Source organism: Natator depressus, chromosome 15 (genome assembly GCF_965152275.1).
Source record: "Natator depressus isolate rNatDep1 chromosome 15, rNatDep2.hap1, whole genome shotgun sequence".
Classification (NCBI taxonomy): Eukaryota; Metazoa; Chordata; order Testudines; family Cheloniidae; genus Natator; species Natator depressus.
In genome coordinates, this window is record NC_134248.1 from 22,187,648 (window position 1) to 22,210,917 (window position 23,270).

Here is a 23,270-nt window from a genome sequence, read left to right on the forward strand (position 1 = left end):
CCAAATCTCTGACAAGGGCCTCCAATTACTATCAACAGATGAAGATGGATTGAAACCTTATTATCAGCAAAGCTGCTGCCTTGTCTGATGTCAAAGGTGACAAATGCCCGTGTTCGTTAATTAATAAGCATAAACAAATACCTTGTGGAGTTACCAGTTTTCATCCCCCCCTTTTCATCCAGTTGTGCTCTTTATAAACAAATAAACCACAAATTTACATCATTGTCAACATCCCTTGGAAGATGGGATTATTTATCCGGTGACTAGAGAGACTGGAGGTGAGTCAGATACCATACATCAGATCACTTCGAACTTGATTCAGAAGCAATGAAGAATTTGCTTCCTGCAGCAGCTGTTGATTTCCAAGCGACATGCTGTTTCCTAAGCACGTGAAGCATCGCTGCACTCATCAAGACACTTTCTGGTCATGTTTTTCTTCATGTACTTCTCTAATTTCCTCTTCCACACTAGCCAGACTAGCACACTGTGCCTATTTACATTAGTTTGACCTCTTCAGCACCATCGCCGGTCTCAGTGCACGATGACATTTCTGCTTACTCGTAGCTGCTGATCAGTCTGGAGATGCCACCTGATAAATGTGCCAGAATTACAAAGCCAACCAGTATTTTCCCTTTTGTAAATGACTTTAGCTCCCTTGTTTTCTTCATGTTATATTTAGAGCCGGTGGAACAGTAGGGGGAAAATCTGTCCCCTACAGTTCACAAATCTGTTATGGAGCCGAAGGCCTTGATTCAATTCGGCCATACCTGCGACCTTTCATAATTGCAAATTTGCAAAGCTTCAAAACTCTTCTGCAGAGTCTGATCACAAATACGGGTATTTGACTCTCAATGTACATATCCCACCCCACTGAACTGACCAGCTCTGAAAGTTCAGACACCAAAAGGCAACTTGGATTCAGAAGCTAGAGCTGGTTGGTGAGTGGCATGTCATATATAGATAACATACGATGACACCTACACTCTGGGACCTGCACTGGTTGTCTATGAACTGTCAGGCAGATTTTATGAGGTGGCTTTGACCTATACAGACCTAAATGGCCTATGACCATCCTATGATCCACTGAATACATCTGTAGCATTGTAGGCACTGATGCTGGATTCCCCTCACTATACTACGGAGTTCTCCACAAGGGCCATGGAAATATCCTCTGGTCCCGGGTCCGAAAAGGCCCGGATTGGCTGATATTCAGGGCATGCTACAGGATCCATTTGTTTCATCTAGCCTATGAAGAGCGGTCGCTGGATGGAGGCATAGACTGATGCGAGAGTGTGTTTGTATCTGATAACATTCTGGGGCCTGGTAGAAGGGGTGGAATGACTGGTCTGAGTATTTGGTTTGCTGGGGGCTCAAAGCCCATGCCTGGGTCCTTTTTACTGTTCTAACTCAACAGAAAAAAAAAAAGACAAATAAATCCTTTGCACACAATGTACAGAGTGACACGGGTTTCTTGCGCAGCTCTTTGGCTGTGTTAGGGCATAGAATGCATTTGCAAATACTGGGTGGATTGTGGTTCAGAGCCAGAAGCTGCACTCCCACGAACAAAGCAAAAGGGGAAAAATCATACTGTAGTCAGCAAATCCTGTCTGACACCTCGTAGAGGAGACGGGCCCAATCCTAGTCCTCCTGAGGTCAGTGGAAGTTGTTCATTGTCTTCAGTGGGAGCAGGATCAGATCTTAAAATACACCACAGAAAACTGATAGAAATGTAAATGTTACTCCGAGCAAGGACTGAGTAAGAACAGATGAAAGATTGGGAGGTGGAGTTTTTATCAGGACCATGAGAACAGATGATTGGATCACAAAGGTGGGTTTAAGGTCTGGCTTCTCAGCCTCAGCAGTGACCCCTTAAATAAAGTCACCATAGGCTGGATGAAACTCTCGATTCTTCTTATGCAGGAGAAAGTTGCTGGATTAGAAGCCTCAAACTAGAGCTGGTGGAGAATTTTTCAATTAAAACATTTTTGGGTTGGAAAATGTCGATACATTGAAATCACAACTTTTTGCAGAAATGTGAGAGTTTTGATGAAAATTTCTCCGGTCCATGGTGGAATTTCGGTTCGAAAGGAAAGAGAACCAGAGCCCCAAGAACAGGCAAGAGCCCAGTGGTTAGGGCACTCAGCTGGGATGTAGAAGACCTTAGTTCAAGTCCCTGCTCTGCCCGAGTTGGAGGAGAGACTTGGACCTGCACTTTCCACGCCCCAGGTGGGGGCTTTCCTGTTAGTCTTACCTCTGGTCCAATGAATATTTAATTATTCATAAAAAAAAAAAAGTGGAACAGCTTTAACAGGAGAAACTGATTCCACAGCCAGCGAGTTAAAGCCATTCACATGGGTGACCCACGTTCTAGTCCTGCTCTGACTCAGGCAGAATAGGGACTTGAACCCAGAGCTCCTACATCCCAGGTTACCACCCTAACCACTGTGCTTTTGGTTATTCTGGAGTGTGTCATGTTCTTTCATGAAAATTTTTGAAATGCCTCAGGTTTGTCCTGCTAAGGACCAAAAACAAAATGTCAAAAGGTTGACATTTGTCATGACACGGAATTCTTGTTTTCCGGCCAGTCCTACTTCAACCCCTTTCCGTTGCAGGAGGGGAATAATGGCCAACTTTGCTAGCAATTCAGAAACCTGTACCTCTAGGGCCAGTCTTCTGCCAAGAGAGGGGCCATTCCGGGATTCTCTTTAAGAGCATGGGGAAAATTCAATGGCCCATGGAATCAGCTCAGCCCTCTGCAGCAAGGACATGGCGGATGCCCTCAGAACATGGCTGTGCAGGTGCAGAATGCTCTCAGAGCCGCTGCAAAAGGCAAGCTGTGCTGGGCAGCGGAGGAACTGCTGGTGATCAGGCACCAGGGGAGAACTCAAGTGCATGAACTACACAAGTTGAGGGCAGCAATCAGCCCGATGGGGGAGCACTGGGGGAGGCACACTGCTTGGAAGCCTCCTCACTCTTAGCTCGGGAGGTGGAGATGGGAAGAAAAGGCAGAGGCAGGGTGTGAGGGAATTAGCAGCTTCTGTGCTGGGGAGGTATGAGGGACTGTGGGAGATGTGGGGTGGAGCAACCAGTCCTCATTAAGGGAAGGGTGCTTGGCAGCCTCTTGCTTCTTGATGAGTGCATTCACACAACATAATACAGTGGGGCTACACTGCAGAGTGAGGAAGAGGAGGGACATACAGCAGGTACAGCACCATGAACACACTGTTCAGCTGAACAATATTCAGGAGGCATCGGTCAGAGGCTTCCCATGCTCATAAAGGGATGCTGGTAAATATCTTTGCACACTGCATTGAGACATGCAACCCCTCCTGCCCCACAGGCATGTGACACTCCCAGACAAGCTGCAGGAGAAAAATACCGCTCTGCCCTATGCCCTCTAACTAGGTTAGATTTGTTTCTAGCTTTGGCTTCTTCAATTTCCAACTCGGCATCTGTCGAGAAGAGCGGTTTCCAAAAGGAAGCCCCAAAGAAGAGCACAAATGGGTTAATTACATAAGACTCAGATGATTACAGGATGAAGTAAATTAAACAGATGGGCAGCACATCCTTCTTCGAGCTGGGATGTCATCCTGCCACTAACGACTGAGTTATAAAACAATCGACATTATTCTTGCGTTCCAGAAAATGATATAGTGATCAGGGTGAAAATGGGCCATAAAACCTGAACCGAGCTCTTCCCTGTTTATGAGGGATGAAATAGTGGTTTTGTGAGAGCTGTGGCTGTGGATGGCATTATACAGCCCTGAATAAGAGTATTCTACTACCCTGAGTGAAATCGGGATTGAACAGGCCCTTGTCCCTTCCACTGCTGCTGACCCCCTTGTTTTTAATCTATTCTATGGCAACTATTTGCCTCAATTTGGTGCTGTTTTCTGTTCCTTGTATCCGTACATATTATGTGACCTGCAATTCACTGCTTGAGACCCTTCCCTCAGCTGGTGTGAAAACGTGCCAGCTTTGAATTAAGCAGGATCAACACACCGGTGTCCCCTAATGAGCTGAACAACTAACCCGTCTGAGTCAGCCTGAAGAATAAAAGAAGAGAGAGAAGCCAGGCTGCCTGCTGTTGCTCCACCAGGAAAATGAATGAGCTCGCCTTTCTCACATCACTGTTTTATGGCTCTCCCAAATATTAAATCACTGTGAAGCACAGGGCTCTCCCACTCTCGGACATGGAGATCAAGGGCATTGCTCATGGCAAACAGAGAGCACGGATGGCCTGTGAAACAAGTGTAATAAAGGCTTAGGAGAGCTGCAAAGGTCACGGTGTTTAAAGGGAGCTTTGAAAAGATAGACAACGTGCAATTCGGAACGTTGGGGTTTGGAACTTTTCCAAAGGGCTAAGCCCAAATTTGCAGGAGGGAAGAAAAAAAGAAGCCAACACCAGGGTGCCCTCTGCTGGAAAGGCCCAGCTATAAAAATGTGTTATACCCGTAACTTAAAGTCTATGCTGTTTCCCCCTAAAACTTGCTAAGGGGGAGGCAACTTCATCAGAGCTCTGCAGGGATGACCCACTGCCCCACCCAACCTGCCAGCAGCATGGAGAACTGGAGTGCACACTACCTGTTTAGGGGTATGAAGCAGCTCCTGAGCAATGGTTGTAGCCACAATAGCTCGGTTATTTGCCGGGCTTGGCTGAAGGAAGAGCGACAGCCCAGCCACCACCTGCACCCCGAGGTCTGTTATGGTCACTTTGTCATCTAGCACCGTCACCGTCTTCTCTGCCAGAATGGAGTCCGACAGGGGAGAAAAAACCTTTGGAGAAACAGAAAGGGAACAGCGTCAGGAAAGGGTTAAACAACTACAGTGACCCCTCTCACTGCTTCATCTGCTCCTGCCCCAAAAGCCTGGCTTCAGGCCCAGAAACTGGATGAGAGAGTACATAGAGAAGACAGGCTGGTTTCATGCAGGAAGCGAGGAGAACCTATCCGATGGAGCGATTACAGCTCAAAGCCACTGTATCAAACACCTCTTTAGGAGCTATCTTATTTTACTCCCATTATTTCCATTACTTTCTTATAAGCCTCGAAATAATACAACTTTTCCCTCCTAATTTTGGTCCTGATCCTGCAAGGGGCTGAGCCTTCTCAACTCTCAATGGCTTCAAAGGGTGCTGGAGGCTCTCCGCATCTTCCCGGATTTGTCCTTCATTTTTCCATTTCCTTATCCATTTCTCTATCCCTGAAGTTTCTAATGGCGCATGCAGCCCATTCTCAAGTGGGAAATTGTTCCCCTTGATTCAAATGGCTACTCCCTATCCACCTCCGAACACTCAGAGAGCAGAGGACAGCTACTCAAACACACACAGTCTCTCCCACCCTCCGTCTGTGGCTACATTTGCAGTTTGTGCACTAAACTCTACCGAGACTCCAACCAGGACACTGAAGGCCAAATCCTCAGGCAGTGGAAATCAGCATAGCACTATGGTCTTCAGTTTACACCAGCTAAGAATCTGGCCCTAAAAGTAGCTTTCACAGGCACTGAACACCCTCCCCCACAGTTGACACCCATTAGAGTTATGGGTGCTCGGTAGCTCTGAAAATCAGGCCTCCCGTCTCCAAGCAGCAGTTCCGCCAGTTGAACTGTAGGGGGAGCCTCAGCCTGTGTGGGAAAGCAGTATGTTCACAGGTGCAAGGGGTGTACATCCAGTAAGGATGGCTGAAATACAGGGTTTGATCTGTCTCACTACAAAAGCGGGGGCTTTTGCTTTATTTGTTTGAATTGACTCGAGATGGAATGCATGTGTGTGAAATTCTAGGAGGCCACAGCCTTGCTACAACAGATTATTACATTTCAAAGCAGTGCTGTTTTCGCAGAACACTCTACTGGCTCTTCCAGGATCATGTAGGTGTTAATGCAGGAATGGTAGAACCCAGAACAGTTCAGTTTACGTACCTGGATTGTTGTCATTCCTACTTCTTGTCCAATCAAAATCCTTCCTTCTTGTAGCCTGGCAATGTGAGGCTCCTCCAACTTCATAAAGTCCATCACCAGGTCTGTAATGTCAAACTGCCAGTCGGAACCCAGCAAGTACTTCAGCTGACTCCAAGGGCTAGAGTCCTCAGCGACAAACTGAGTAAGGACTCGCACCATGGCATGCTGGTACTGGAGCGCACAGCCTCTTCCCTTCCGCTCATCTTCATCCTCATCCTCACTGTCCCTGGTGGGTCTTGAAAAAAAGAAAAAGGAAGCATAAAAAGTGGTTTGAGGACAAAACTCCTTCATAGTCCCTTTCCCTGCAGTGAAAATGAAAACTAAGAGCAAAGTGCTAAGCAAGGAAAACACTTCCTGGAATAAAATCAATTAAGAGCAGAAAGACGATCATCTTTGACCTGTAAACTGAGCAGACTTGAACAGAGCAATTGAGTGTGTACACGGAGCCCCACAACTGTCATTGCAGGCGGTGGCACACAGGTACATGCCCCTAAGTTTCGTTGCTGATTCGTGGCATTACACAGGCGATCGAGAGAGGCGTGTGATATTGGTGTCTTCTCTTTGAAGATCTCCACTGAAATACCGGAATGCAGAGACGGGCCAGAACCAAAACCTCCTTCCAGTCTCCCTTGAACTATGGGTCGGATTCAAATCCAAACTCTGCCACTGGACCATCGAGGTGACTAAATGACTTAGGAGCACATATCCCATTGAAAAACACTGACTACCCTGGGGGGCGGGGGAAGTTGGGATCCAGATACAACCTCTGTACTGTGAGCTGTTCTTCCTGGGGTTAAAATCAGCTCCATTCATTGCAAGAAAATGCTTGATATATATTAAGTGACTAAACCCACCTCTTATTGGAGACAATGGGGACTCTCCAGCCTTTTATTTGGCTTAGCTCCGTGTCCGAAATATCAATCTGAAGAGGCAGGCGTGGAACCCAGACTGTGATTTGCAGAGGGGCGCTCAGATATTGGTATGTGAAATTCACTACCACATCCACCTGGCCTTTCATTTCTTTGCCATTGACAAACACATAGTCACATCTGTCAGAAACCTAAAGGAGAGGAAGGTAAGGGGAAAAGAGAGAGAGAAAAAGAAGGTAATCGCTGCAACAAAGCAGGCTCACAGTGGAAACCTGGCATCTGAAAAACAAAAACAAACAAAAAAGGCTCCCTTCTCCTTACGCATGTTAATGATGGCGTTTTACAATGGAACCAGCTGAACACAAAAATCCTCCACCGGCTCAGGAGGCATAATTATGCTGGAGATGCCTAAAGACTGGATACGATTTCTGAAGCTGCTGGCTGAGTTTTCTATTTGTTATTCAATGAGCCACTAGCTGATCACATCTCTATGGAATTTATAATGAGAGGCTCCTTCACAACATGGCCAAAAGAAACCTAACGGCCCCGAACTGGGCTAGTTGGATGCAGGCACTAAATATAAAGCTCTACCCCAACCAGAGTTTTCACCTTTAGTCTGGTGTGACACTGTTTAGTGTCACACATCAGTCCGAGGATGAAGTTTGCTCTGGAGTGGATTTCACATGGAGAAAGGAAACAAAAACATACTCATTTCCTCTGAAATAAACATTATCTGTTTATGAATGTTTACATTTTGATTAAAGCCATAAAGTAATTCTAAACACTGCAGCAGATTTATCATTAACATGTAAATACTGTCCTGAAATATAAGCAAGCATTAGCATAGTCATGTAAGAGTTATACCAGTAATCACTTCTTTAATCAATGTTGTAATTTACAGACCATTGAGTTTTCTCATTTATTACCTTACTGAGTACTAGTGGGATGGAATAGAATCCCTCTAGAATATATAAATCATTAAGAGGGATGCAGATAGTATGAAGTGGCTCGGTGTGATAAAGTCATTGTCAAATCTATTCCTAAAGGTGTCATAAACGTCTGGGGAAATCTTGCGGCACATTAATCATACATTAAGTGGCTAGCAATGGGAGCTGTTGCATTACTAAATGAGCTGGCATGTCTGCAGAAATTACAAGTAAACCCAACAGATATCTTCAATTCACATGCTTTCTCCCTCCCCTTCAGAAACCTATTTCATCTTCCATAATGAAAGTCATTAGCACTGGTAGTGGCCCTCCCACCTGAACATCTATTTATACCATCATCTGCTCCCTTTGATTTTGTCTTTCCCCATACCACTTTATTCAAATGATGCTTATCACATGGAATAGCTCAAGTCCCCAAGCTAATCAAACGGATGGGTGCCCTCTATGACCATGGATAAACCCAAGGGCTAGATATGCTAAACTGTTTCCAGTTATACAGCACATGTCCAATCTGTATCCTCTGGTAGTTTAGGCACTGCTCACTTTCTGGTGTAATAGTCAGGAGAAATATTTCAAGGGAAGACCTCAGAGAACATAATCTGAGCACAGTTTCATGAACTGATGCCATCGCTCAAGATGGTTATGGTGTAAGTGAATTCTAGTCACTGGATGCAATACTATCTAGTACAATACAGGACCCACCTGTTTGTTTAGCCTTTTTGCCTCATGTTATCCAAGTTATGTTTAATGGCCATAAGGGGGGAAATGTTCCCTTATTTCACATAGATGGACAGTGTGTCCTGTTTTAATATATGTTACATAGGAGTGCGGTCTGTAATTTACAAAAGGGATGACACTTTCATATTAGTTTGTATATGAGCTATATATGATCTCATATATCTCACATGTGCTGCAATGACATATGTACTACTTATATATGATTCACATGAAAGCTATACAGATTTTTGTTCCAGATGGTTACTCTTGCTTTTCATGGTCCTGTTAACGGTGACACTTTTCCCCCACTGTATAGAGTTATGACATCAGGAATCACAATCCATCATAAAAAGGAGGATTTATTAAAGAAAACCATGACCATTACAGATAGGCTTCTACAAAGCTTCAGTTCCAGCTTTGTCATCTTTGTTTGCCCAGCACCCATTCTGTCTGGAGCTCTATACACCACACAGAGACAGTAGCTACTGAATAATATACTGCAAGTAAATAGATCATTGCACATGGTCTATTGCTCTGAACATAAAACTGGGAGCAACAAAGTCCTTGTTTCTAATCATGGCTCTGACCTGGGTTCTAATCTCTGATGCCCTGTGTGGTCTCAAGTAAGTCACTTTAACTCTATGTTTCCCCCATCCTCAGAATGGGGATAGCAATATTTACGTACCTTTTGGGGTGCTATGAGCCTTAGGGCTTGTCTATGCGTGGAGGGAATGCGCTTTACAGACGTGTAATTTTTAAAATGCACTAATGTATTGTGCATTTATTGGTCCATGTAGACCCTGCTGGGGCATTTAGACATAGTGCTGTTTGAAGCAGTTCTACATTAAAGCGTATGAGGGGACCTTAAGTGTGCACCAGCAGGGTCTACATGGACCCATTAATGTGCAACTCATTCGTGCGCTTTAGAAATCACCCCCATAGAGCGCATGACCCCTCCGTGTAGTGAGCGGCTGTGACTCAGGTAGAAAGCTGCATGCTGCCTGGGTTCCGGTCCCACTGTGCCAAATGTCTGCTATGAAACTGTGTTTCGCGGAGCAAAGTGGGAAGTTAGCGCTCCATGGGGAGGAATCCCAGCTTCTGCGGAGTCGGGAGCCTTTACATCGGAGCCTTCCTTTAATCATTCTGCTGACACCGCCCCTTTCTCCCTTCAGCAGTGACTGGCCCCCGTGCTGCAGCGAGGAACCTGAGGGGAATTTAGGCAGCTTGGCGCCGCAATAACTCCCACTCTGATATCTATGGGCTAGCAGGGGATGGTGATATCTGATGCCTCCCCTATGCTCTCCCCCTCTCTGGCAGGCGGCTTTCATGGGTATATTCTGCTTCGGGACGGCAGCTGGTTGACTCTACAGAGCCTCTGTGATATACTCACAGTGAGGGACATCTGTATGCGGATCAAAGGTTTGTGATAAAACGTTCACCTTCAGGCTGACCCAGGTGTCCTGGACATAGAGCGATGATTTAATAATAGCAGAAGCCAAACACTGTCGGGAACCGAACCAATTTGTCTGTCAGGGAAAAACAACAACAATAGCAGCAAATCCTCAATCTGTAAATGCTTCTGGGCTGATGTCCAACCTCCAGCTTTCCTCGCAACGCTGCTGTAGACCCGCATAGGCCCGCTAGGAACAAATGGCGAAACAAATGTATCTAGCCTCGCATCTTAAGGAAGCGGCTATTGTAGCTACCGAGCTGCTGTTAATAATTGATGCAGGTTAATATTTATTACTGGGTATGCATCAGCCAGAGTAGCAGGCCTTTTTGACTTGCATTGAGGGAAAAAAAAAGTCTTTTCACCAAGTCTAAGCATCCTTACCATTCCTTACACATGCTTTCTTTGGCTCCTATATTCCCAATACAGCGGGGGGCAAGTCCCAAGCTACCAGCTGTCAGTGAAAGTATTTTTGACTATTTCACTTTCAAGCCGCTATCCTTCTTGGGGCTGCCCGGGTTGCTTCTGAAGTGGATTCACACACAGGAAAGCACAGGATGGTAGGGATGTTTCCCAAGCTAGTGTCTCAGAGCAGGTGAAAGGGAGAAGAGGGTGGTACCTCGGCGCCCAATTCACAAGGCACACGTCGTCTGCACATGCATAAGAATAAGACACTGGCTCCCTGAAAATGCCCCATTAAAATCGTGCTCGGTCTGCAGCTTTGGTAATCACAAAATCCTGGGTCAGCTGAGTACGGAAGGGTAAGCAAACTGAGATGGCTTCATCCTTCCTTCTGTCACCTAACAATGGTTTAAAAAAAAGAAAAGAAAAGAAATAAAAAGGCTTTCCCAGCTTCAGTGAGCAAATCCAGATCTAAATCCAAATACACTGATTCCTGCCAGGATTTAGCATAGCCTAGAGTCTCCCTGTTTAACCAGCACCTAACCCAAAACAGTGGGTTCCTTACTGGCGGAACTAGGGGACTGCTAACCGTTACTGACTCACCTAGGAACGGACTACTTTAGATCACACCAGAGTAGCTGGAAATCAGATCCCAGTCATCTTACTTTTTTGGATGGGTTCAAACTGGTCTTCTGGTCATAGTTCTGCACAGGCATGAGGTAAATTCAGCGCCTTCCCCATGAAGATATGCGTGGCTACGTCTACACTGTGAGCTAGGGGGGTGATTCCCAGCTCGTGTAGACATACTTGGGCTAGCTCTCATTGAGACAGCGGGCAAAAATAGTAGCGTATCTGCAGTGGCACAGTCAGCAGCTGCGGCAGATCCAGGCAGGTTTTGTCAGAGATCAGGGCATGGGTGGTTAGGCCTAGTGGTTACAGCAGGAGCAGGAGCCCAGGGTCAGAGCCAGGGGTTAGAACCGAAGACCGGGACTGGAGCCGAGGGTCAGACCTGGGTGACAGGGCGCGAGGAACAAGCAGGGGCTAGTGCAGCCAGGGGCAATGCTTTGCGAGCTGCTGGCCTAATGCTGCTGCTGGGCTTCAGAGCATGCCTGTTGGCTCCTCCAGCCAATCGGGAGGGCTGGCCAGTTGGGTAATTTTGCTGCAAGCCAAGTGTGAGTCAGCTGCGTGTCCTCTGGTGCTCACTAGGGAGCTAGCTAGACACAGGCTCAGGGCTGGCAAGCCCTAATTCCTGATAGGTTTGTACTCGGGATGGCTAGCTTTGACCTAGCTAGCTCGAGTTAGCAAGCCAGGGCAGCACTGGACTTCAGCAGGTGGCTAGCCCGCGCAGACATCTGTGCTCCTGCAGCAAGGCGAGGTCAGGTATGTTTACGCATGCTGCAGTCACTCCTCTAGTCCCCTGATCGGCACAGAGAGAGGGAAGTTCTAGTCTATTTTTTGTCCTGGGGTATCTGAGCACCTTCCAGAACTACATTAAGCAATGTGACTAGCACCAGGGGTGGCCAGCCTGAGAAGGAGCCAGAATATTGCCAAAGAGCCAGTAATACATCAGCTCCCTACCCCCGCCATGCACCAGCAGCTCCTCACGCCCACCGGCAGCCCTGCTGATCAGCGCCTCCCCCTCTGTCCCCGCATCTCCCGATCAGCTGTTTCATGGCATGCAGGAGGCTGGGGGGGGGGGGGGGAGGGAGGAGGAGAAGCGAGGGCATGGCAGGCTCAGGGGAGGGAGCGGGGTATAGCAGAGCCAGGGATTGAGCAGTGAGCACCCCCCGGCACATTGGAAAGTTGGCACCTATAGCTCCAGCCCCAGAGTCGGTGCCTGTACAAGGAGCTGCATGTTAACTTCTGAAGAGCCGCATGTGGCTCTGGGTGGCCACCCCTGGACTAGCACCTGTCACCTCTGATTCTGGTCCACAATAATTCATTGAGCCCATGACAGAAGTTGAGACGCTGGAGACTTTGTCTGTGTGAACAGGTGATATTATTCCCTCGCACCCACCCCTTCCAGTGTTTACATTTTTCACCATGAAAACATTTTCCCTTTGAAACGTCCTTTTCTCTTTTGCATCTAAAAAGGTGAGATGATGATGAAGAGAGCTCCTGCTTAGCCATCACCTTTATGCAAATGATCTGCTCCACTCGGTGTAGTGGATCAGCGAAAAGTTTTGCATTTTAAGGAGCTCTCTGATGCCATTTCAGCAGTTTCCTTCCTTATTAAAGTTGGCATTACAGCTACTTTTCCCTAGTTATTTTTCCTAACTTTGCTTTAGACCAAAAAGAAAAAAAGTGAGAGAAGAAAAGCCAGGGCTAAGCAAAATTTCTGAGATGCTTCCTTTCTCTTTGCTTTATTTTTTTGTGCTCCCTTCTAACAAAGGCCACTTAGACTCCAAGTGGCTTGGATGGTTTCATCCTGTGATAAACCACATTGTAAGTGAGCTGGCAGCCTGGAACAGAAACATCAAATCATCCCCCAAGAGCATGACCTGCGGCTGCTTTGAGAACTGCGCTGTAGTACCCTGGAACTTTGCGATTTGGGAGGGAATGCGAGCTCCCTGTTAATAAAGCAGAAACAGAACTTGGTTGCAATGAATATAAAGGGGGCTATAATGAATATGAGGGCCCTGGACACAGACAAGACCCCATATTTCTCCCTTGCCTGCAGACTGAAGCTGTTATCCTGCAGTGAGCTCTGTGGCAGGGTGAAGGCCTTTCATAGCATAGACTGCCTCGTGTCCTCACGCAGAGTCTCACTACCTTCTGACCGGGACTCAGCAATCATGGAAGGGAACGCGGCCTCCACCACAAAGAGGGAGGTGCCAGGGAGGACCGTTTTGGGGATTTGACTTCTGTTGCAGATTCCTAGAGCCCTGCAAATCTGCGGACCCTGTTTGCGGATTGCAGATGGATGCGAATACAAATTTTGTATCCGCGCAGGGCTCTGCAGATTCCTGAGCAATTTACATTAAGATACAGTTTGGCACAGACACCTCGCAAGACAAATTTTGTGTCAAACGGAAGCCAAGACTCTTAGGCTTTGAAAGACAGTTGGAATCAAAAACTGATCTGCCCCATTTCAGATCTGTGTAACCCAGATGCGGAAAGAATGACTTGTAAAAGGCATGGAAATTAATGAGATGTACAGACTCTTTTACCCTAATGTAAGCTTATTCACACTTCCCATGGGCTTTCGCCTCTGGAAACAGGCTTTAAATTTGGCCCACACTGGCAGGGCTCTAAAGGACAAGGGGTAAAAAAAAAAAAGGAGAGCAGCTTTTAATATGGCATTTGTAAAAGTTTCTGAGCACCACCAGTTCGCAAGGTACCAGTCCAGTTCCTGGTGTACATCACAAAGTCTGTCTGGCTTAGCCTTAATTAGGCAGTCTGCAAGCTATAAAGCCCTGGAACTAGAAGTGTAAAGAACAGAAATGTCTCATTACGATAGCTGTAGGTGTCCTGCCTGCGTCCATTAACCTACTGGACCTGGGAAGGCTTCCTGCTACTGAAGATATATTAAAAAAAACAAAACCCACAGGAGATACATTTTAAACTCTAGTTCTTGTCAGTTGCCTTCCAGACTGTCTGGCTCTCATAACTAGAAAGTAGGATCTGCCAGAACTAGAATTCAGTAAGCACATATTAGAAGCTTAGCTGGTGACAGGCTGCTGAATGCACTAGGTCTTTAGCATCCAGAAAGCTAGGTGTGCATCCTGATTAGATCACAAATGAAAAGAGTTTGACAGATATCCAGAGAATTCATTACCAAGATCAATGCAAGCTGGTAATACATAATAATGCTTTCCATTTACAGCATGGTGTCCTTCAAATGATTTATAACACCCTTGCAAAGCAGGATACTACTATTATCCCTGTTCTATGGGTTGGTAAACTGAGGCAGGGAGACACAACTAACAAAAAGTCGCTTGTAATTTTGGCGGCCAAATTTTAGACATCATTGGCAGGAATCAGAGTTTTGTGTGCTCAGCACCCCTCATCTGGTCTTAGGTGTCTAAAACTGGGCAGCTAAACATGAGGCCACTCAAAATTAGAAGCACTTCAGAAAAACATCACCTAAGTGATTTAGCCAAGGCCACAGCGAATCAGTAGCAGACCTGGAAATACACCTTGAAAGTTTGGAGTCCCAGTTCACTCTCTAACAGCTAGACTATACTGCCTCATTATTTTCTACATTATCTCCTCTCTCTATTGAACTTTAGACAAAGACACGAATTACATGGCCCTGACCTAAATCTGGTTTCAATGCTCCGTGCCGGATGAACTCTTTGATGTTCCGAATATCATTCGATGACAGCACAGGCCACCAGACAATCTGATTCACTTCAGGATAAGTCACAGAATAAAGCCCAGGCTCCAACAGCAGGAACGTTGCTCAACAGGACAGACGTGCATCAGCAGCACAGTGTGAAATAGCCTCCAGAGTCCTAACCTGCATTCTGTTCCTGACACCGGCTTCCCCCACTGTCACTCACACTTTTAATAGGAGAGAGAAAAAGAAGCGTGTGTTTCTGACAGGAGACCATATGTCACAGAGCATGGTTTTCTCCTATTCCTGCCTCTCACCCGATCTGTTCTTAGTGATGCAAGAACGCCTGTGACATGTTGGGTGATGGCCTCAGAGAGTGAAGAAGCCACAGGTGCAGTGTTGAACAACTTGAGCCCACGGCCAAGTTTTTCTTAACAAGGCACAGTGCAGATGGATTCCTCCTTTTTAGTGAGTTTCAAACCAGATTGTGCTGTCTTGTCAGGCTTCTGGCAAGGTGCTTGGGTATTTAAGGGAAGTTCTCCAATGAATGTCTCTCAAAGTTTCCACTATGGCTTCATGAAGCTTATATTTCCTCTGCTGTCTGCATAAACTAATTACTCATAAAACATGGTAAAAGGTTTTGAAATAAATGAATATACACCTTGTTTATGATGATGGGTTCTGCAATACTTAAGCAGTACCTCTTCATGCAAGTAGTTGCATTATAGCCAATAAGACTACTCACGTGACTGAGTGCCACTCAAACTAAGGGTTGCAGATCCAGGTCCTAAGATTTTTAAGTGACTGACAGTCTTCCAGGCCCCTCCGAACTTACTACTTTGGAGCCTCTTCCACCCTCAATGCCACATGAAGTCAGTTCTTCTCTTGGCCCAGGAAGACAGTACACAGCTTCCTTCAGATGCCATCAAAACTGCTCCTGAGTCAGTCACTGAGATCACTTCGGAGGATGCTGTATTCACATTGACCCCAGTCTCTGCCAGCGTGAAAACCAAACTCAAATCCCACACCTCAGCCCTACGTGGCAGAATGCTGCAGTGTCTGGTTGTCAGAGATTAAAATGTTCAATGGGATCTCCTATCAGAGAGGGTCACTATTATTTTTCATGAACTCAATTCAACTCCTATCAGTCAATGGTAAGTCTTTTACTTTGACTTCAGTGGGAGTTGGATCAGTCCTGGAATCACTGCATCTAATCATTCAAGCTTATATTTTTACATTCATCCATCTGCTCTTGGGAAATTCCCTGTCAGGATGAAAAATGACTGCCTCGGCCCATTGTAAGATGAAAGGAGGCACATGAGCTTCCAAGATCTGTGTAGAAAGGGGAACAAACTAAATGCTGCCTGAACACAACTGTGGTGCCATGGAGGGCAAGACTCAAGACACTTTGGCCCCATTTTTAGGCTTCATCCTACAAAGTGAAGCACACAGATGCAGGAGTCATACCATATGCATCATTTTAGAGATCCTGGACCTTATGTTTTGGTGTTTAAAATAGGCATTTGCCTGTTACTGTCAGAACAATTTAAATGTTAAAAAGATTTTGTAAAAATATTGTAATGAAGAGAAATGTATTTATTTTTAAAAAATTTAGAATGATTGAAAACACTTGTAGTATAAAGAATAAAGGATAGCAACATTTAGCAATTATATAGCACTTTTCATTTATAGATCTGATAGCTTTTACCAAAGTATTATTACCCTTATTTTCAGAAGGAGAAATTCAAGCACACACAGCTAAAGTGATCTGACCGAAGTCACTCCTGGAAATATGGAACGGCAGTATCGAATATGGAAGACTCCAACCCTTATGGAAAAGTCCTATAGTAGTGGTTTTCAGCCTGAGGTCTGCAGACTATGTCTAAGGGGTCTGTGAAAGGTTATCGTTACCATAGAACAGTGGTTTTCAACCTGTGGTCTACAGACCCTGGGGTATCCACAGACTATGTCTACAATTTCCAAAGAGATCCACACCTCCATCTGAAAAATTGTAGGTGTCCGCAAATGAAAAAAGGTTGAAAACCACTTCCCCACAGAATTTAACAGACAATGATAACACTTCTATAGACTTTTTAAACTATCCTTTAGAATTTAATAAAGTTTTATATCCTGCTACAGAATGTTATCATCTAACAGAAGGAGATAATTCTCTACTACGTTCTATAGGTCTGAGAGTAAATTCCATACCACTCTACAGGTTTCATTCCTATGAAATGGGATTTTCACATAAGTGTGGTTCTGCACCAAATCCACCTTACATCCTGCTAGCTGTTCCATGAGACCCCACCCCCAAGTAGGAATTCCAAGATTGGGCCCATGATTCTGAGGAGTAGACACCAGACTCTTGGAAAAAGGGAGATGTCTGCTGAAGAACAGATCAGTTTATTTCTAGGCGTGTATTGCGTCTGGAACAAGGGAAAGGTTCAATACTGAGAATGGATACTGGTCAGTGGAAACTTAAATAAGGTTCATTTGAAACATATGCTTTCATACTAAAAAGAGTGCATCTGAGAAGAGCTAAAGCTTCAGATTTGAGCTGATCCATAATCCCCAGAAACACATTCACAGCCTTTTAATGCTGCATTCAACGGGTCTTTAAAAATGAATCAACAACCAGAAGAGTTGATAACTGGTAGCGTGGCCCACTGACTTCAGTTGGAGTTGTGGGTGTTCATTGACTCTGAAAATGAGGCCACAAGCTCCTCCCATACGGAAGGCACGAAAGAGGTAAGGGCAATAATCGAGACTTAACATTCACAGGATCCTAGCGGTTATAGATGGAAAAGTTCTATTTGATCATTCTACAAACAAGAACGAGACTGAGAATGTTTGCTTTTCTCAAAAGCACCCACTTATAAAACAGACTCAAAATAGTTAGAGACAGTAACTGTTCCTAACCTAGAAAGGATAATTAGAGAATTGGGCAATTATTATATTTTAATGACTTATTTACACCAACATTCTGCCCTTCTTACAGTTTCCCCCTGTAGCTCTAAATGGGAAAGGAGTCTATGCTGTAATGTTGCAGTGTGCCTGCACACAGCTGCCATGCTCTACACGTAAAATGGCTTCCTTCCCTGGGATCGGTCCTCGGGAAACATTCCCAAAAGGTCCCCCCTCCCCACCCCCTGCTGGTAATAGCTCACCTTACCTGATCACTCTCGTTACAGTGTGTATGGTAACACCCATTGTTTCATGTTCTCTGTGTATATAAAATCTCCCCACTGTATTTTCCACTACATGCATCTGATGAAGTGAGCTGTAACTCACGAAAGCTTATGCTCAAATAAATTGGTTAGTCTCTAAGGTGCCACAAGTACTCCTTTTCTTTTTGCGAATACAGACTAACATGGCTGCTACTCTGAAATCATTCCCAATGACCTGCATGAATTACTTCAGGATTAGGCCTTTAGAACGGAAGGCGCTGAGAATCTTGAGAGATCAGGGTCATCATTTATGAAGCAATTTAGAACCCTTTCGTTTGGACGGTTCTGCATATTCCACACTATCGTCAGAATCAACAAAACTACCTATAAACCTCTCAAAGGTTTAAACTCTCAAACTCGCAGTGTGTTTCTTATGGAAAGGGCCGTACATTCCATAATCTCATTACAAAGATGGCTGGCAGATCTGCAGTGCAGAACATTTAACTCACCGTATCTCATTCACTATGACAGACTGAAGAGAGCAGAGAGGTCACTGATGGCCAGCTGAGACTGCAGGGCATGTATTTGCTCCCAAGTGACCAGCATGTTGGAGCTGAACTGCAAACTCTCTAAGCCACATGAACTCTCCGAAGCCAGCATTAGCAAACAAAACAAAATCTGTCTTGTGCTGTGCACTCTAGAGTCAAACCATTTTGGAAAAGGGTGCAAATGCAAAGCGATTGGTCCTGCTCGCTAGGGATATGACAGACTATACACACTAAGTGAATGAGAGTCTCTTGCATGGCAGCGCGGGGTCACTGAAGTGAGCGCAGAGACTGTTCCTTGCTTTAAACTAAAGACTGGTCCCAATCACATCTGCTAACTTGAATGGGAACCGCCACATTGTTTGCTGCTTTGTAACTTTACAAAAGTCTTCAATGATTTACACCTTTCCCTTCGGTCGCTTGACTCAAATGACAGATTCACAACCGTGCTGACAGCTTGTTTCCTCACAGTGTCATTTTAAAAGAGCATATGATTTTAAGCCCATGGGGGAAATGGGGGGGGGGGGGAGAAAGAGAGGAGGGAAAATGAGGGTAAATATAAGGGATCCTTAACTGCAGCATCATCAGTGGAGACTCAACAGCACAGTACATAAAAGTTTGGAGAAAGTGGTGGAGCCTCCGAACAAATCTGTTATCCTTCCCCTGCTACAAAGGCTGGGGTCTAGGGAGGTCTCGATTTTGCAGCTTTGAAGTTGATTTTGGAGCACTTACTGTAGGTGTTGTTACTGTTACTGTTGTTGCAGGTGTTACTGCCATTTCGCTTTGAGTGTTCGTTTATGATGTACAGGTTTTCTATAATGACACCACCATTAGTGAGCAGAATGAATTTAGGAGATGACATGGAGAGAACTCCGCAATGATATGGTCCAGTGTTTCTCTGGGCGTCTAGAAGGTCTTTGCATATTATGGGTTGCTGGTGTACTTACACCTTTCACTATTGACTTCCAGGATCTCATATTAAACCAATTGTTAAACAAATTGGTTAAATACAGAATCATAGAATATCAGGGTTGGAAGGGACCTCAGGAGGTCATCTAGTCCAACCCCCTGATCAAAGCAGGACCAATCCCCAACTAAATCATCCCAGCCAGGGCATTGTCAAGCCTTACCTTAAAAACTTCTAAGGAAGGAGATTCCACCACCTCCCTAGGTAACGCATTCCAGTGTTTCACCACCCTCCTAGTGCAAAAGTTTTTCCTAATATCCAACCTAAACCTCCCCCACTGCAACTTGAGACCATTACTCCTTGTTCTGTCATCTTCTACCACTGAGAACAGTTTAGATCCATCCTCTTTGGAACCCCCCTTCAGGTAGTTGAAAGCAGCTATCAAATCCCCCCTCATTCTTCTCTTCTGCAGACTAAACAATCCCAGTTCCCTCAGCCTCTCCTCATAAGTCATGTGTTCCAGTCCCCTAGTCATTTTTGTTGCCCTCCGCTGGACTCTTTCCAGTTTTTCCACATCCTTCTTCTAGTGTGGGGCCCAAAACTGGACACAGTACTGCAGATGAGGCCTCACCAATGTCGAATAGAGGGGAACGATCATGTCCCTCGATCTGCTGGCAATGCCCCTACATATACAGCCCAAAATGCCATTGGCCTTCTTGGCAACAAGGGCACACTGTTGACTCATATCCAGCTTCTCATCCACTGTAACCCCTAGGTCCTTTTCTGCAGAACTGCTGCCGAGCCATTCGGTCCCTAGTCTGTAGCGGTGCATGGGATTCTTCCGTCCTAAGTGCAGGACTCTGCACTTGTCCTTGTTGAACCTCATCAGATTTCTTTTGGCCCAATCCTCTAATTTGTCTAGGGCACCCTGTATCCTATCCCTACCCTCCAGTGTATCGACCTCTCCTCCCAGTTTAGTGTCATCGGCAAACTTGCTGAGGGTGCAATCCACACCATCCTCCAGATCATTTATGAAGATATTGAAAAAAACCGGCCCGAAGACTGACCCTTGGGGCACTCCACTTGATACCGGCTGACAACTAGACATGGAGCCATTGATCACTACCCGTTGAGCCCGACAATCTCGCCAACTTTCTATCCACCTTATAGTCCATTCATCCAGCCCATACTACTTTAACTTGCTGGCAAGAATACTGTGGGAGACCGTGTCAAAAGCTTTGCTAAAGTCAAGGAACACCACGTCCACTGCTTTCCCCTCATCCACAGAGCCAGTTATCTCGTTATAGAAGGCAATTAGATTAGTCAAGCATGACTTGCCCTTGGTGAATCCATGCTGACTGTTCCTGATCACTTTCCTCTCCTCTAAGTGCTTCAGAATTGATTCCTTGAGGACCTGCTCCATGATTTTTCCAGGGACTGAGGTGAGGCTGACTGGCCTGTAGTTCCCAGGATCCTCCTTCTTCCCTTTTTTAAAGATCGGCACTACATTAGCCTTTTTCCAGTCATCCGGGACTTCCCCCCGATCGCCATGAATTTTCAAAGATAATGGCCAACGGCTCTGCAATCACATCTGCCAACTCCTTTACCACTCTCGGATGCAGCGCTTCCGGCCCCATGGACTTGTGCTCGTCCAGCTTTTCTAAATAGTCTCGAACCACTTCTTTCTCCACAGAGGGCTGGTCACCTCCTCCCCATGCTGTGCTGCCCAGTGCAGCAGTCTGGGAGCTGACCTTGTTTGTGAAGACAGAGGCAAAAAAAGCACTGAGTACATTAGCTTTTTCCACATCCTCTGTCACTAGGTTGCCTCCCTCATTCAGTAAGGGGCCCACACTTTCCTTGACTTTCTTCTTGTTGCTAACATACCTGAAGAAACCCTTCTTGTTACTCTTAACATCTCTTGCTAGCTGAAACTCCAGGTGTGATCTGGCCTTCCTGATTTCATTCCTGCATGCCCGAGCAATATTTTTATACTCTTCCCTGGTCATTTGTCCAGTCTTCCACTTCTTGTAAGCTTCTTTTTTGTGTTTAAGATCAGCAAGGATTTCACTGTTAAGCCAAGCTGGTCGCCTGCCATATTTACTATTCTTTCTACACATCGGGATGGTTTGTCCCTGTAACCTCAATAAGGATTCTTTAAAATACAGCCAGCTCTCCTGGACTCCTTTCCCCCTCATGTTATTCTCCCAGGGGATCCTGTCCATCAGTTCCCTGAGGGAGTCAAAATCTGCTTTTCTGAAGTCCAGGGTCCGTATTCTGCTTGCTCTCCTTTCTTCCCTGAACTCGACCATCTCATGGTCACTGCCTCCCAGGTTCCCATCCACTTTTGCTTCCCCTACTAATTCTTCCCAGTTTGTGAGCAGCAGGTCAAGAAGAGCTCTGCCCCTAGTTGGTTCCTCCAGCACTTGCACCAGGAAATTGTCCCTTACACTTTTCAAAAACTTCCTGGATTGTCTGTGCACCGCTGTATTGCTCTCCCAGCAGATATCAGGGTGATTGAAGTCTCCCATGAGAACCAGGGCCTGCGATCTAGTAACTTCCGTGAGTTGCCGGAAGAAAGCCTCGTCCTCCTCATCCCCTTGGTCCGGTGGTCTATAGCAGACTCCCACCATGACATCACCCTTGTTGCTCACACTTCTAAACTTAATCCAGAGACTCTCAGGTTTTTCTGCAGTTTCATACTTGAGCTTTGAGCAGTCATATTGCTCCCTTACATACAGTGCAACTCCCCCACCTTTTCCGACCTGTCTGTCCTTCCTGAACAGTTTATATCCATCCACGACAGTACTCCAGTCATGTGAGTTATCCCACCAAGTCTCCGTTATTCCAATCACATCATAATTCCTTGACTGTGCCAGGACTTCCAGTTCTCCCTGCTTGTTTCCCAGGCTTCTTGCATTTGTGTATAGGCACTTGAGATAACTCGCTGATCGTCCCTCTTTCTCAGTATGAGGCAGGAGCCCTGCCCTCTTGCGCGCTCCTGCTCGTGCTTCCTCCCGGTATCCCACTTCCCCACTTACCTCAGGGCTTTGGTCTCCTTCCCCCGGTGAACCTAGTTTAAAGCCCTCCTCAGTAGGTTAGCCAGCCTGCTTGCGAAGATGCTCTTCCCTCTCTTTGTTAGGTGGGGCCCGTCTCTGCCTAGCACTCCTCCTTCTTGGAACACCATCCCATGGTCAAAGAATCCAAAGCCTTCTCTCCGACACCACCTGCGTAGCCATTCATTGACTTCCATGATTCGACGGTCTCTACCCAGACCTTTTCCTTCCATGGGGAGGATGGACGAGAAGACCACTTGCACCTCAAACTCCTTTATCCTTCTTCCCAGAGCCACGTAGACTGCAGTGATCCACTCAAAGTCATTCTTGACAGTATCATTGGTGCCCATGTGGAGAAGCAGGAAGGGGTAGCGATCCGAGGGCTTGATGAGTCTCGGCAGTCTCTCCGTCACATCGTGAATCCTAGATCCTGGCAAGCAGCAGACTTCTCGGTTTTCCCGGTCAGGGCGGCAGATAGATGACTCAGTCCCCCTGAGGAGAGAGTCCCTGACCACCACCCGCCTCCTTCTCTTGGGAGCGGTGGCCGTGGAACCCCCAACCCTAGGACAGTGCATCTCGTGCCTTCCAATCGGCGGAGTCTCCTTCTGTTCCCTTCCCTCAGACGTATCATCTGGTCCACTCTCCGCATTAGTACCTGTGGAGAGAACATGAAAACGGTTACTTACCTGTATCTGCGTTGCTGGTACACGGACGCTCCCCTTTCTTCTTCTGGAGGTCACATGCTGCCAAATTTCTTCACCGTCCTCCTGTCCCCGCAGTGCAGCCTCTGGATAATAGCAGAGGCTGATGCTTGGAGACTTGTGTTTATACGCTAGGCTCCTGCTTTCTCACATTCTTCTGTTTCCTTTCTCTCTCTGTCTCTAATAATATAATTTCTTCTATAAAAGCTCTGCGGCATGTTGGCATTTTTTTGGATCTGCATCAGAAGAAAGTCCGCAGGAAGGCCCAGTTTTCTGAC

General features: G+C 46.1%; 1 protein-coding gene across 1 annotated transcript in view; it reads right to left on the reverse strand.

Moving 5' to 3' along the window:
- The window catches only part of TMEM132C (transmembrane protein 132C), a 290,776-nt gene that overhangs the window by 7,237 nt on the left and 260,269 nt on the right, over positions 1 to 23,270 (reverse strand). Inside the window, exons 6-8 of the mRNA XM_074972399.1 lie at positions 6,810 to 7,015; positions 5,917 to 6,190; positions 4,585 to 4,776 (exon numbers count right to left, since the gene is read on the reverse strand). Of these exons, the coding sequence (XP_074828500.1) occupies positions 4,585 to 4,776; positions 5,917 to 6,190; positions 6,810 to 7,015 (672 nt within the window). The remainder of the gene's footprint in view (positions 1 to 4,584; positions 4,777 to 5,916; positions 6,191 to 6,809; positions 7,016 to 23,270) is intronic.